The sequence below is a fragment of the Bufo gargarizans genome, chromosome 8 (assembly GCF_014858855.1).
Source record: "Bufo gargarizans isolate SCDJY-AF-19 chromosome 8, ASM1485885v1, whole genome shotgun sequence".
NCBI classification, from domain to species: domain Eukaryota; kingdom Metazoa; phylum Chordata; class Amphibia; order Anura; family Bufonidae; genus Bufo; species Bufo gargarizans.
In genome coordinates, this window is record NC_058087.1 from 144,965,245 (window position 1) to 144,978,251 (window position 13,007).

At 44.3% G+C, this 13,007-nt stretch overlaps 1 protein-coding gene across 1 annotated transcript in view; it reads left to right on the plus strand.

The window, feature by feature from the left end:
• PDXDC1 (pyridoxal dependent decarboxylase domain containing 1) overlaps positions 1 to 13,007 on the plus strand; it is a 68,427-nt gene that overhangs the window by 16,071 nt on the left and 39,349 nt on the right. The window contains exons 2-3 of the mRNA XM_044302793.1: positions 8,187 to 8,260; positions 9,115 to 9,183. Coding sequence (XP_044158728.1) covers positions 8,187 to 8,260; positions 9,115 to 9,183 — 143 coding nt within the window. The remainder of the gene's footprint in view (positions 1 to 8,186; positions 8,261 to 9,114; positions 9,184 to 13,007) is intronic.

Genomic DNA, 13,007 nt, shown 5'->3' on the forward strand with positions numbered 1-13,007 from the left:
ATAAAAACACATCCCAGGCTGTCAGTCTGGGAGACTTATGCCTGGAAGTCTAGGAAGCTGGCTGGCTGGCTGGCTTGCTGGCTAGAGACGCCGGAGTCTCTGTGTGTGACCTGCGCTCAATAGGTGAGCTAGAAACTAATCTGTATTAGTGAGAGCCCAGATGGGCAGGAGATTATTTTGTTTGGCTTTTTGTTTTGTGGTGCTGGAACTTCACCGTCACTAGTGAACTATAACTGGGTTTGCCTATAAACTTCTGGAGTGTCATAAAATAAAGCATCAATTTGGACTTTAATCCTGTTGCCTGCAATCGAATCTGTCACCGCCGCCCTGCTTGAGAGAGCAACCCCTTACAATAGCATTAGTCACAGGGCTCTGACAACGCCGGCAAGTGGTGCTGACCGGCACGTGGAAGTGTCTGATTACTGTGTCGGCACCTCCTGATGATGCTGCCTACATCTTCTGCATGTTTGGGTGCTACAGAGACAAAAATCCAAACAGTCGCTGCATCTCTCATTATATAATCTTGGAATTCTCCCACTTTCAGTGTGGATGGATAACCTAAAGAACTGTGGGGAAGCGTTAGTCCTATAGATATGAGGGAAGCGTTTTCCTACAGGTTCATGGGCGGTGGGGTGGGTTTGGACACTGAAGAGGTCAGTGTGGGTGCATTTCTGCTTGCGTATTACAGATGGAAGTCCTATCCTGACTCGCGGTCTGATCACCTAAACCAGGGATCAGCAACCTTCGGCACTCCGGCTGCTGTGAGACTACAACTCCTAGCATGCGCTCTTACTCATCTGTTGTACCTCCCTTAGGCTACTTTCAAACTAGCGTTCGGGTGTCCGCTTGTGAGCTCCGTTTGAAGGGGCTCACAAGGGGCCCCGAACGCATCCGTCCAGCACTAATGCATTCTGAGTGGACGCGGATCCGCTCAGAATGCATCAGTCTGGCAGCGTTCAGCCTCCGCTCCGCTCAGCAGGCGGACACCTGAACGCTGCTTGCAGCGTTCGGGTGTCCGCCTGGCCGTGCGGAGGCGTGCGGATCCATCCAGACTTACAATGTAAGTCAATGGGGACGGATCCGTTTGAAGATGACACAATATGGCTCAATCTTCAAACTGATCCGTCCCCCATTGACTTTACATTGAAAGTCTGGACGGATCCGTCTGAGGCTACTTTCACACTTAGAAATTTTTTAACAATATAATGCAGACGGATCCATACTGAACGGAGTCACCGTCTGCATTATATGAGCGGATCCGTCTGAGACCGATCCGCTCTGAACGCAAGTGTGAAAGTAGCCTAAGAAGTGAAAAGAGGATTCTGAGAGTAGTAGTTTCAGTGGCAGAGTGCTGGAGGTTGCTGATTCCTCTAAACTATCTGCCCCCTCAAGACGCACAATACTGTATTTACAGTCCTCTATGTGCTCCTCGCTCCTGATATTGATGATATGTCCTTAGGATAGGCTATCGATATCTGATCAGTGAGGGTCCGACACCCAGCATCACCACCAATCAGCTGTTCAGCGCTGGAACAAGCACTGTGAATGGAACAGGAAGCACAGCTCCCAGAGTGTAGTGGTCATGCTGGGTTACTGCAGTCTTTCTCCCATTCACTTCAATGGTAACTGAGCTGCAGTAACCCAGCACGGCCACTACACTTTGAATGGAGCTGTGCTTCCTGTTCCATTCAAGAGGTAGTTTCTGCATCGGAGGTTGCAAGGAACAGTTGATTGTGGGGGTTACGGGCGTCAGACCCTCACTGATCAGATATTGAGGGCCTATAATGAGGATAAGTCAAAAGTATCAGTAGCCTGGAAAACTCCTTTAATATCAGCTACTATATGAATTGTTTATTGGAGATCTGAGGTAATCTGAATCCACCTCCTGTCTTTTCAGAGGCTCAGGCTTTACACTGCAGCTCTTCTTGTTGCCTATCGGCTGTTGTGTGTAACCTCAGGTTCACCATTCAGTGCATTGTTTATAGCAGGCATGCTGAACCTGCGGCCCTCCAGCTGTTGTAAAACTACAACTCCCACAATGCCCTGCTATAGGCTTATAGCTGTAGGCTGTTCGGGCATGCTGGGAGTTGTAGTTTTGCAGCAGCGGGAGGGCCGCAGGTTGAGCATGCCTGGTTTATAGCCATGAGATTGTAGAAACCTGTTCTAGCAGTGGTAGCTTTCATGTAAGGCACAAAGCGGTGATTGCTGTACTGGGAGCACAGAGGGCAGAGTACATCACGATTACATGAGATCTTATCCCTTCCCTTAGCTCAGTGTCAAAGCAAGGCGATTAAAGGCTTCATAATATATTGGTATATACCGGTGCATAAAACCGTAATTGTCGGCGAATTCTGTAATATTCACGTGTGCGTATACTTCAGGTATTGTAGAATCAGATGGCGGATAAATGGCGACTACTTCCTAGATCCTCTGTTTACTGAGGGCGTACGGCTCCGCTAAGAAGAGAATATTGTTTGTTAGCCACCTCATAAGGATGTTATTTCCTTGTCCAGCTCCTTGTGAAAGACCGAATAGTGTCAAAGGGAAGGCCTTAAAGCAATAGGGAAAGATGTTTTCATGCCACGTTTTATTACTTCCAGCAGGGATCCAGACACTAGATCCCTTCCCAAAACGGATGTGAATATATATTTTTTTTAATTGAAACGTGATTTCACAAGAATCTCTGCAGAAAAAATGTAGCGTAGTACAGTACCAACAAAATGAATGGGATCACACAAATCTCATGCGCACTTAGCTTTTTTTCCATGCAGAAATTTACCTGGTGTGGGGATTTAGTGTTTTTTGTTTTGTTTGTGTGTGTGTGCAGGTTGCACCCTTTTCAATGCAAGGCGAGATCTGGGGAAAATCCACATCGGATCTGCCCCAAAAAACGCAATTAACACATGCAGTTTTTGGTGCGGAAATCCGGAGCGAGTTTTCTGCTTTGAAACCTGCACCCGTGTGCTGGTAGCCTATGGGTCAGTGAAAAACGCTGATGCAACACGGATGGCATCCGTGTTCTGTCAGTGATTTTTTTTTTACGGACTAGTGGAAGGAGATGCTCTGGAAATGAATTTATAGCCTAGCTGTGCACGTGGAATACAGATGAGACGCGGAGGGTGGAAAATGGACACAAAGATCCTTCACAGACATCGTCAAGGATAAACCACTGACCGTTTTGTCATGGACGTGGGAAAGAGGCCTTAAAGGGGTTGTCTCACTTCAGCAAATAGCATTTATCATGTATAGACCGTTAAAACAAGGCACTTACTAATGTATTGTGATTCTCCATATTGCCTCCTTTGCTGGCTGGATTCATTTTCCATCACATTATATACTCTGCATTTCCATGGTTACGACCACCCTGCAATCCAGCAGCAGTGGTTGTGCTTGCACAATATAGGAAAAAGCGCAAACCTATATGCGCTCCCACAGTCCCAGCCACCAGAAACGCCAGTGCTTTTTCCTATAGTGTGCAAGCACGGCCACCGCTGATGGATTGAAGGGTGGTCGTAACCATGGAAAAATGAATCCAGCCAGCAAAGGAGGCAATATGGATAATGACAATACCTTAGTAAGTGTCTTGTATTAACTTTCTCTACGTAATAAATGCTATTTGATGAAGTGACACAACCCCTTTAAGCTGTAAGCAATATTCTAATATAGGTCCACTGATATTGTGGTAAATTAGCTAAGCGCCACCTTTGGAATAGTGCGTCTAATCATTTCATGAGCGCGGGTATATCGCAGGTATAGTACAATCTAAAATAAAGGGAATGATTGCCTGGTGTGCGCATCAAGATGTCATTTGTCATGTGCTTCTGGGGTCAAACGTCTCCCCAACCACAAGAGAAAGCCCAACGTTACATCACTCGCCCTGTAGACACTGGACCCATTATATAGCAGTGATGATGTCACTTGCAGAGGTTGTGCTATATTTTTTCCGGAAGAGTAAAAATACTCCTCTTACCATTTTTGAGGAGTATTTTTAGGCGAGTAGGAGTACGAAATTTGCAGTGATAGAAATAACTAATACGTAGGCCTACATAATGTTAAGGGCTTCTCCACATCTGCATTGTACGGGGCTCTGTCGCAGATTCTGTCAGACTGGACAAAAAAGCCTTACATGCAGGACTTTTGTGTATGGAAAACGGATAGAATCCTGAACAGAAACGGAATGGACTCCATAATAGTCAATGCAGTTCTGGTTGGGTCAGTTATGTGTCCGATCCAGCACTTATTATTTATTATTTTCTTTGTTCTGCTCCATCTAACGGAGCAGAGCAACAGAAATAGTGGTGGTGTGAACGTGCCCTAAGAGGTGGGTATTTATGCCCAGGTATTACTTGTTACGGCAGTTCAATATAGTGGATCTTCCCCATACTTAATCACAAGTCAGACTGGTCAGTCATAAAAGGGACGGCTTCCCTGACAGAGTAGGCCGCAACAGCCCTATGGTTATAGGTGGCATACAGATGCATGTAGGTCCATGGGAGCTACAGGCAGGGTCCCATTAGCACTGGGACCCTGTCCTTGTCCAAACCAGTGGATCCTATGACATGTCACACCGGAGTGAAGCAGCGCTTCACTTCCAGCCTATGTACTTCAGAAAGGCCTGAGAGCCACAGCAGGGCACAGGCCTTCCTGCCATTGACTGCCTCGCACAAACCCCACATGTACAGAACAGGGCAACTTCAGAACACCCTCAGAGCATACACATACTGGAGGCTGCAGTGCCACAGCTCCTTCTGTGCCCATACACCATGGATGAATACACACACTGTAGAGATGACATCTGGTGCCCCCCTACCCACAGCGCCTCTCACCGCAAGAGAAGAGGAGCTAACTTACTGGGCTCATCCTGAGCAGCAGCTGGTATCAGAGGACGAACACTGCTCTAGTTTCTGCGCATGGTGCTCCAGGTGTTGTAGAGTGTGGGCAGGACTGGCTGCCCCGTGCAGATGGTGTGCACATATGGATAGATCGCGCGCTGCAGCTTTACAGCGGTGTGCCGAATGGTCGGCAGCCCGCTCAAAGCAACCAATAACAAAGCCCCTTGCTGTGAGGAGCTTTGCTCTTGGTTTTGTCAGGCACACTGCCCTGAGCTGCTGAATGTAGGGAAAAATCTAAGGCGTATTGGTACACCATAGACTTTTTTTCAAGGAGTAAAATGGTCTGAACAGGCGTCTATGATGCTTGTACAGGCGTTATGGCGACCTCTGTTCACTTGTGCACTGGTAAACAGTCCGTGTATCAGGTGTAATGTGGATATGAAGTTTTATTCTGCCATATTCTGTTCCAAATAGTGCCCAGGAAGCGGCGTTTCAGCGTGGCGTGCACTCTGTAGTGAACTGCTTCACAGCCCTGAGTGACTGCTGTAGCATCCAACCAGAATACATCTACAGCCGTCACTGTGAGCAGAGGGGAGGGGCAGTGAAGCAGCTCAACACAGAGAGCACTTTACAGTGAAGCTCCGCCTCCTGGGCACATGCTGGAGCAGAGTTTGGCAGAATAAAAGTTCATATTCACACTTGCTTAGTGCTGTCAGCAGTTTAGCATGGTCAAAACTTCTGACAGAGTCCCTTTAACATAGTGGATTCTGTGTAGAATGGGAGGCCCTGCCCTGCTGCCACCTATGGAAAGTGGCCAACCTGAAATTGGACACCCCTCTCTACTGCCATATACATTAATAGAAAATGGTAGTGGGTGAAATCCAAAGCTAAATCTGTGAATGGCTCTTCATATTAATGTAGAGTCTGATCCTTGCTTTAAAGGGGTTGTCCCATGAAAAATATTCTACAGTTTTTAAACCAGCACCTGGATCTGAATACTTTTTGTAATGGCATGTAATTAAAAATTTACTGTAACCACTGAGCTATTCAATAAAATGTATCTGTATAGCGCCACCTGCTGTTTTTTTTATTTTCATTTCTTTGTCCAGCTCGCTGAGATGGCCGCACATGCTCATTTTCATCTTTTAACTGCCCCCTGAGCTGTGATAGGGAGAGCTGAGACACGCCCCCTGAGCTGTGATAGGGAGAGCTGAGTCACGCCCACTTAGATACAGCAGAAAAGACACTCCCCTTGAGTTGCCAGCTTGGTATATATCTAGCAAAGCAAGGAATGGGGATATCTTTTTTCATGTACTATATAATGTTTGATTTTCATTTTTTACAGTAGTCATTGGAGAACCCCTTTAAGGCCCCTTCACACGGCCCGATGCGGAGGAACTACTAGGGAACTAAATGTTTTTGCTTGATGTGAATGGAGAGGAGAGCTACATTCACATGCAGCAATCGCCTCTTTATGGGTGAAAGCAGACACTACTGCGATCACTTGTCCTCCTACAGAGGCTACTCCTACTCGTGGGCAGTAGATCCCTTTTTAGGCCCCATTTACACATCCGCAATTTCGTTCCGCATTTTGTAGAACGGAATTGTCGACCCATTCATATCTATTGTGCGGCCCCGCTTCGGAAATGCGGACCAGCACTTCCAGGTCCGCGTTTCCGATCCCGAAAAAATAGAACATGTCCTATTCTTGTCCGCAATTACGGACAAGAATAGGCATATTCTATAGGTGCCGGCGATGTGCGGTCCACAAAATGTGGAACGCACATTGCCGGTGTCCGTGTTTTGGGCATCTGCAAAACACGTTACAGACGTGTGAATGGACCCTTACACAGAACAATCTGCTGCCCAGAAACAGTGAATTTGGATACCACATCAGCCATGCTTTCACCCCATGAACAGCCTTGCTCGTTCATCAGGCGATCAGAGGCACCTGTACACAAGGCAATTATCAGGAACGAGCTGTCCTACGGACATTCATTCCCGTTGATCTGTCCACGTAAAGGGGCTTATGCATATTGCAGACGAGCCTTGTGCTGATGCCTGTATATTCACGGTCATACAATGTCTCTTCGGCTCTATATGCATGGGGATATTCTTCCCTAGAAGCCTCTATGGACAAAACTACACACACAGTCCGGTGGGACATACCGCAGTTTTTTTGTCTGTTGGATGTTTAAAGAAGTCGATCGATGAAAATTGGACATGCAGAGTTACAGTAGAGTTTCATGGACCTCCTCGGCAGCCATGTTCATGAGTAAGCCCACACACGGGGGAACCTTTCTGCCTTGGATTTGATGTAAATCTGTAGCATACCCGTATGTTATATGCAGACTTCGCTGAGGATTGACAATACCAAACAGTGTATCAGCCATTAGTGTAATGGGTGCAGGAACGCCTGGGGGAAGCGGAGACATTATTAGTATATTACATAAGTGATGAGAACGGATGTGATGCTATCAGTGATATACGACTACGTATACATTTATTTACTTGTTTTATTACTCCTCATGGACTATGGTCCACGTGCCGTGTGTATTATTAGGGAAAGCCCATTTAGTTTATCATGTACCATACATCAGACTTTTCTGGGAGTGCTCGGGTTCTGTTCTCATAATTTCCTAACACTGGACATTGTCCCCTCTGTAAGTAGCCAATCTGCTAGAAAAATTCCTGGGAATTGAGTTAGAGCCCTTATATAATGCTGGATTCAGGAGCGGCGCGGGTGTTTGTACTATTTCTCATTGAAGAAACTCTACTGTATATGGAGACTTATTTTTCGTGCAATGCTTCATAGGAAAAAAGTTGGCAAATTAGCTCATACCAACTAAACATGAGAGGCCCATCTGTGGACAGCACAGCTTTGGGGGTTTTGCGGCAGTCGCGCACGTCCACTTTTGCTCCATTCAACTCTATGGGACTTCTGTATAGCCAAGTACCTTGCTTTCTCCGGAACTCCCATTGAGGGCCAGCACACTCCATTCATATGGGAAATGGGGGCCCCAGCTTGTCCTCTATCCTGTGGATTGGAGATAAGTATGTTTTGTGGGACCTTCATGATCCTTCAGGAATGGCAAATCCTAGAAAATTGCTATCAGCACCAAATCTTTTCTATTGATGTCTGTGCTGTATCCCAATGTACACAATATTTCATATGCTTCCTACCCGAAATACAAGACATGCTGAATATAAGATTCTCTAGATCTCCTGTATTTATTGTAATATTAAAATATATATATATATATATATATATATATATATATATATATATAATTTTTTATTTTTATTTTTTTTACAAATTATCTTTTATCACTATTATCTATTATCCTTTTGTAGATGGTGGACCCAACGTTGGCAGAAATGGGGAAAAATCTTAATGAAGCAATGAAGATGCTGGAAGATGGACAGAAGTGGGTATAAATATCAGTGTTTTAAGGGTGGCAGCTTATATGACCCCTGAACTTGAACTCTGGGGGCAGGGCAGTGGCGGCTGTCAATACCTGATGTCTGGACTTATTAGGGGCATCATATGGAGGCTACATGACAAGTGTCCTTAAACCGCCCTGCAGGGCAGTAGAGTTCTTGTGGAGCTGTGTACTATACACAATGTACAGTAGACAGATGGAAGAGGGGTTGTGGGGTGAGCACCTCCAGGGCGCAGGTAGTCACCAGGCTAGTCTAAAATTTGTGAGTCAGCTGAGCCCAGCCTTTCTGAAGTACTACTGAACTAGTATATCGTACCAGACTGAGGAATCCCTCAACCTGATCCACAGGTTTCTCTTACATGACTTGCAGTTTCCGGGACCTATTTAACGAACCAAATTTCTTTGAAGTTATTTAGGTCAGGTAACTATTATAACATGAATTACTTGGGAAGTGACATGTAAAGCTGGCCATATAAATTAGATGTATGTCGGCCAAACCCATTGGCTTGACTATCTAAAGTTTATGGGAGCCTCTTGAATCTCAATATCAGATGTCGGGGGAGAGAAGGTTCATGATTTTAGATCTTTTTGTTCTTCAAACATAAGTAAGAGGTGCCTGGCAGTGGCTCTGTTCTATTATATTAAGAACACATGGACACTGGGTCAAGCTGAGCAGAGTATGGGTGTGGGGGTCAGGAGGGAGAGCTATTAGCTGAATAAGCATTCCCCTGCATACGGCCAAGACTTTTTAGGATAAGGTGTAAGGGTCGACCACATTGTGAATACTCGCCCCCTTTCTTGCTACTGGCCTTTAATGCATTTTATCATGTTACAAATAGGTCAACAGAAGACGAGAGAGATGCCAAGAAATACACAAGGAAAGATATACCAGGACCACTTCAAGGAAGGTGGGTAGTGACGTGCTTTACTGGCAGTGTTGGGTACAGTAGTGTCCTATTACTGTATTTGTATTGTAGATAAGACTTTTAATTGGCATGAGTTTTCTCTCGTCGTCATCAAACGTTTCACGACTTCCGTGTCGCATTCTACATCTGTTTCCCCTCCTTCCCAACAGCTATGCTTCCAATACCAGGTGGGCCTCTTTCAGATTTGCTTGCAACTGAAAGATTTTGGGGATTTGCCCGGTTTCTGGCATGAACATGAGGTTTTGGTCAGACAAAAACTGGTGCATTTGCCCTTTTGTTTTCAGGCCAAAACCTGGTATCTAGCCAAGCTGGATTCGGTGAACTCCGGCAGCTGTTCCTCTGACAGATACCCTTACCGTAGGTGTGAAACTAGCCTAACCCTATATAGGGCTGGTTTCACAAAAATATTGTGGCATGCAAATATCGTGCTCTATAGACATTAATATGCTGTACAGTTGCTGATCTTGGCTGACTAGTAAAAGCCAGAGCCAGCATTTGAGATAACGCACAGCGTGGCCCATCAAGCCGTAACAGAAAACCAGCATTGTGCTGACAGCTCTTACCACCTTAATAAACATCGAACATCTGTCCTGCTTTATCCTTTTGACAGATGTTGAGTGACATATTGGACTGAGCTGCCAAGAAACAGTCGCATTGCTAGGATTGTTAGATGGCCGACGCTACTAAACGGTGGTGTTGCTGATGCTTGGTTTCTCTGATCACATAGCCAATGTACTTAAAGGGGTTATTACATGGATTCAGAGAGCTCCCATATTGGTTGCAAAGCTATGTTTATTTCAAGCTGGAAACTAAGGGTACATGCACACGTTCAGGATTCATGTGCGGAGAATCCGCACTGAAATCCGCAGGTGTTCGCAGGCAAATCTGTGCAGTCAATCCGCATTAATTGATGCGGATTTGGTGCGGATTTTTCACATGCGGATTTCAGTAAGTGAGTGAAGAAAATCCGGTCAGGAAAAATAAAATAAATTGACATGCTGCGGATTTTAAAATCCGCGCAGAAAAAATCTGCATCATGTGCTTCGAGAATTTAAAATTCTCATAGAATACAATGTACATGACCTACGGTGCGGATTTTCCGCACGCAATCCTGATCGTGTGCATGTAGCCTCAGGGGCGTGTGTCCTTTCTGCTGCAGCTCTCTTCCTATCACAGCACAGGGGGCATGTCCTTTACCGAGGGTGGGGAGTCCTTTCTGCTGCAGTTCTCTCCCAGTAAGGCTGAGTTCACACTTCAATTATTTGGTCAGTTATTTCAATCAGTTGTTGTGAGCTAAAACCGGGTGTGGGTCAAAAACACAGAATAAGTGAAAATCAAATCCTTACACCTGATCTCTGAGTAGGCTTCACTACTGGTTTTGGCTCACAATAACTGATGGAAATAACTGACCAAATAACTGAAGTGTGAACTCAGCCTCACTATATCACAACTTCGAAAAGTAGATACGGCTGGTGGCAGTTATAGGATAGCACTGAGCATGTGCGTCCACCCCTGTAGCTGAGCGTGCACGTTATTATACACATTAAACATGGGGGGGGGGGGCAAAGTTATAGCGAAGAGAGTATCTCAAAATTGGAGCCTTTTTGTAACAGAAAGTAAATTACAAAAAAAGAGTGTTTCCTGCTGCATAATATTAAAATGACATTTAATGGTGGCACAACCCGTTGGATCTGCAGTGATCAGATCTGTCTCACATGTCTATTGTGGTTGCACCTGCAGCGCTAGACTACTCCCTTTTGTAATCTGCATGTATATTGGTTGACATGTAAGGGAGAGAGCGAGCAGGGGAATCTTTTGACATGCCATCTATGTGACCTGATTGGGACTGTGTAATTAAAAGTGTCCACCATGCCTGAGTTAGATTTTTGCTGAAGGGACTCAGGGAGAGCCAAGTAGAAGATATTTTAGTAAAGCACATGCATATTCCTTTTTTATAAATAGTATCTTTCCAGAAAGTGGAATTTCCATCAACCATGCCAAGGCTTTACATAAATTCATAAGAATTGCACCCTACCAAAATATCTAATCATCAGGTTCTGGTAAGAGGTTGCTGCAAGCTGCTATGTAACCATAATCTCATGTGACTGTTCAGACCCAGAGGACGAGTAAAACCAGCAACAAAATGTTTACTTACAAAAAGCACAAGAAAAAGAAAGTAATTGGCTGTATAAGCAGCTCCATTTGTCACATTCAAATAAACTAGTAGATAAAATATTTCATACACTGAATGGTGTTTAACATGAAGGCTGTATTCTCCTTCTCAACCATGTTTTGCTCTTAAAGACCTAAAATAAAGCAACTTTCCAAATGATCTTACATTTCCTACCAGGTCTGTATGTCACCATGGTAACAGACTACAAACAGACCCTGTGTAGTCTATGCCTGCACTCATACTTATTAATCATATCTGTCCTATACATTTTAGCCTGATTTTTTTATAGTTTCAGGGATTGAAGACACAACAGAAAGGAGAGAGATGGGGATTGGGGCTTATGTTGCAGAGGGGAGGAAATACTCAAAATCTACAGGTGGTTTACAACCTCAAATGCTTTACATATCACATGACAGTTAGGGCTCATGCCCACATTTAGGCCGCAAACAGTGGATCCACAATATATACGGGACACTGGTGGTTTGCGTTCCACATGGTACGGAGCGGAGGCACCGAGCAGGAGCCTATGGAAGTACTACAGAGCGCTTCCGTGGTATTTTGGTCCGTGCCTCTGCACAGCGAAAAAGTAGAATATGTTATATTTTTTTGCGGTGCAGGCTGGATTTTGCAGATCATGGACTCATTCAAGTGAATGGGTCTGCAAACAGCGACACACGGTATTTGCGGTCCTCAGCCCGGGCATGGGGCGCACGTGTTCGTGTACATGAGCCCTTACTCTTTAGAAGGTAACATCCGAAATGTCATTACATGTTTCAGATGCTCTACACCCATATCTTTTAATATTTCTTAGATTTTTTTTTTTCTTTTCTTCATGCATCAAGATCATGCATTGCTGCACCATCTAATATGCACATCTGGTAAAGAGTTCATCATAATAATTATTATGCATGAATGAGTCCAGTAATACACGCTGCATATATTAAAAGTAACTGGTACTTTCGCTTTCACTTTGTGCTGGTCATCTAATAACACTTGTTTATAAACTACTGAGAAGTCATAAACACTTATTTAAGCCACATCCTTCCTTATCAGTAAGATAGGAACTGAGCTGTAATGCATGTTTATAATGTCAGAGAGTAGAGATAAGGAGCCTGTCACCTCTCCAACTGACGGAAAAGACAGAAAATCCACAGACTGCTACTACAGTATCTCTGCTATGTACACAAAGGTGTACATAGCCTTTAAATAAGTGTTTCTGACCTCTTAGTAATTTAGAGATGAGGGTTATTAGATGACAGGCACAAAAAGAAAGTAGGATGCAAACAGCTAGAAAAATGGTTAACCCTTTGTGACAGAGACCAATAAAAAAATAAATAAATTTTAGCTCAAAATAAGTACAATGCAATAAGAATTGACACCCAAAGGTGTACATAGCCGTTAAGTCTGCTGTGTTTTCTATTCCTGGAAGAACACATAACATAAATGAAGGGATGTTGCAAAAAATGTTTTTTATTTTTTTTTTTTTTTTTTTTTTATGCTGCACTAAAAAAGCAGCACAGCCACAACGTGTTGCAGCACGCTTAGGTGGTTTTGCCATTTATTGTTAAAAATATCTTACTATAAATAATACTTCCTAAAGAATACTAAACTAATTGATGTCTTGGTTCAACTA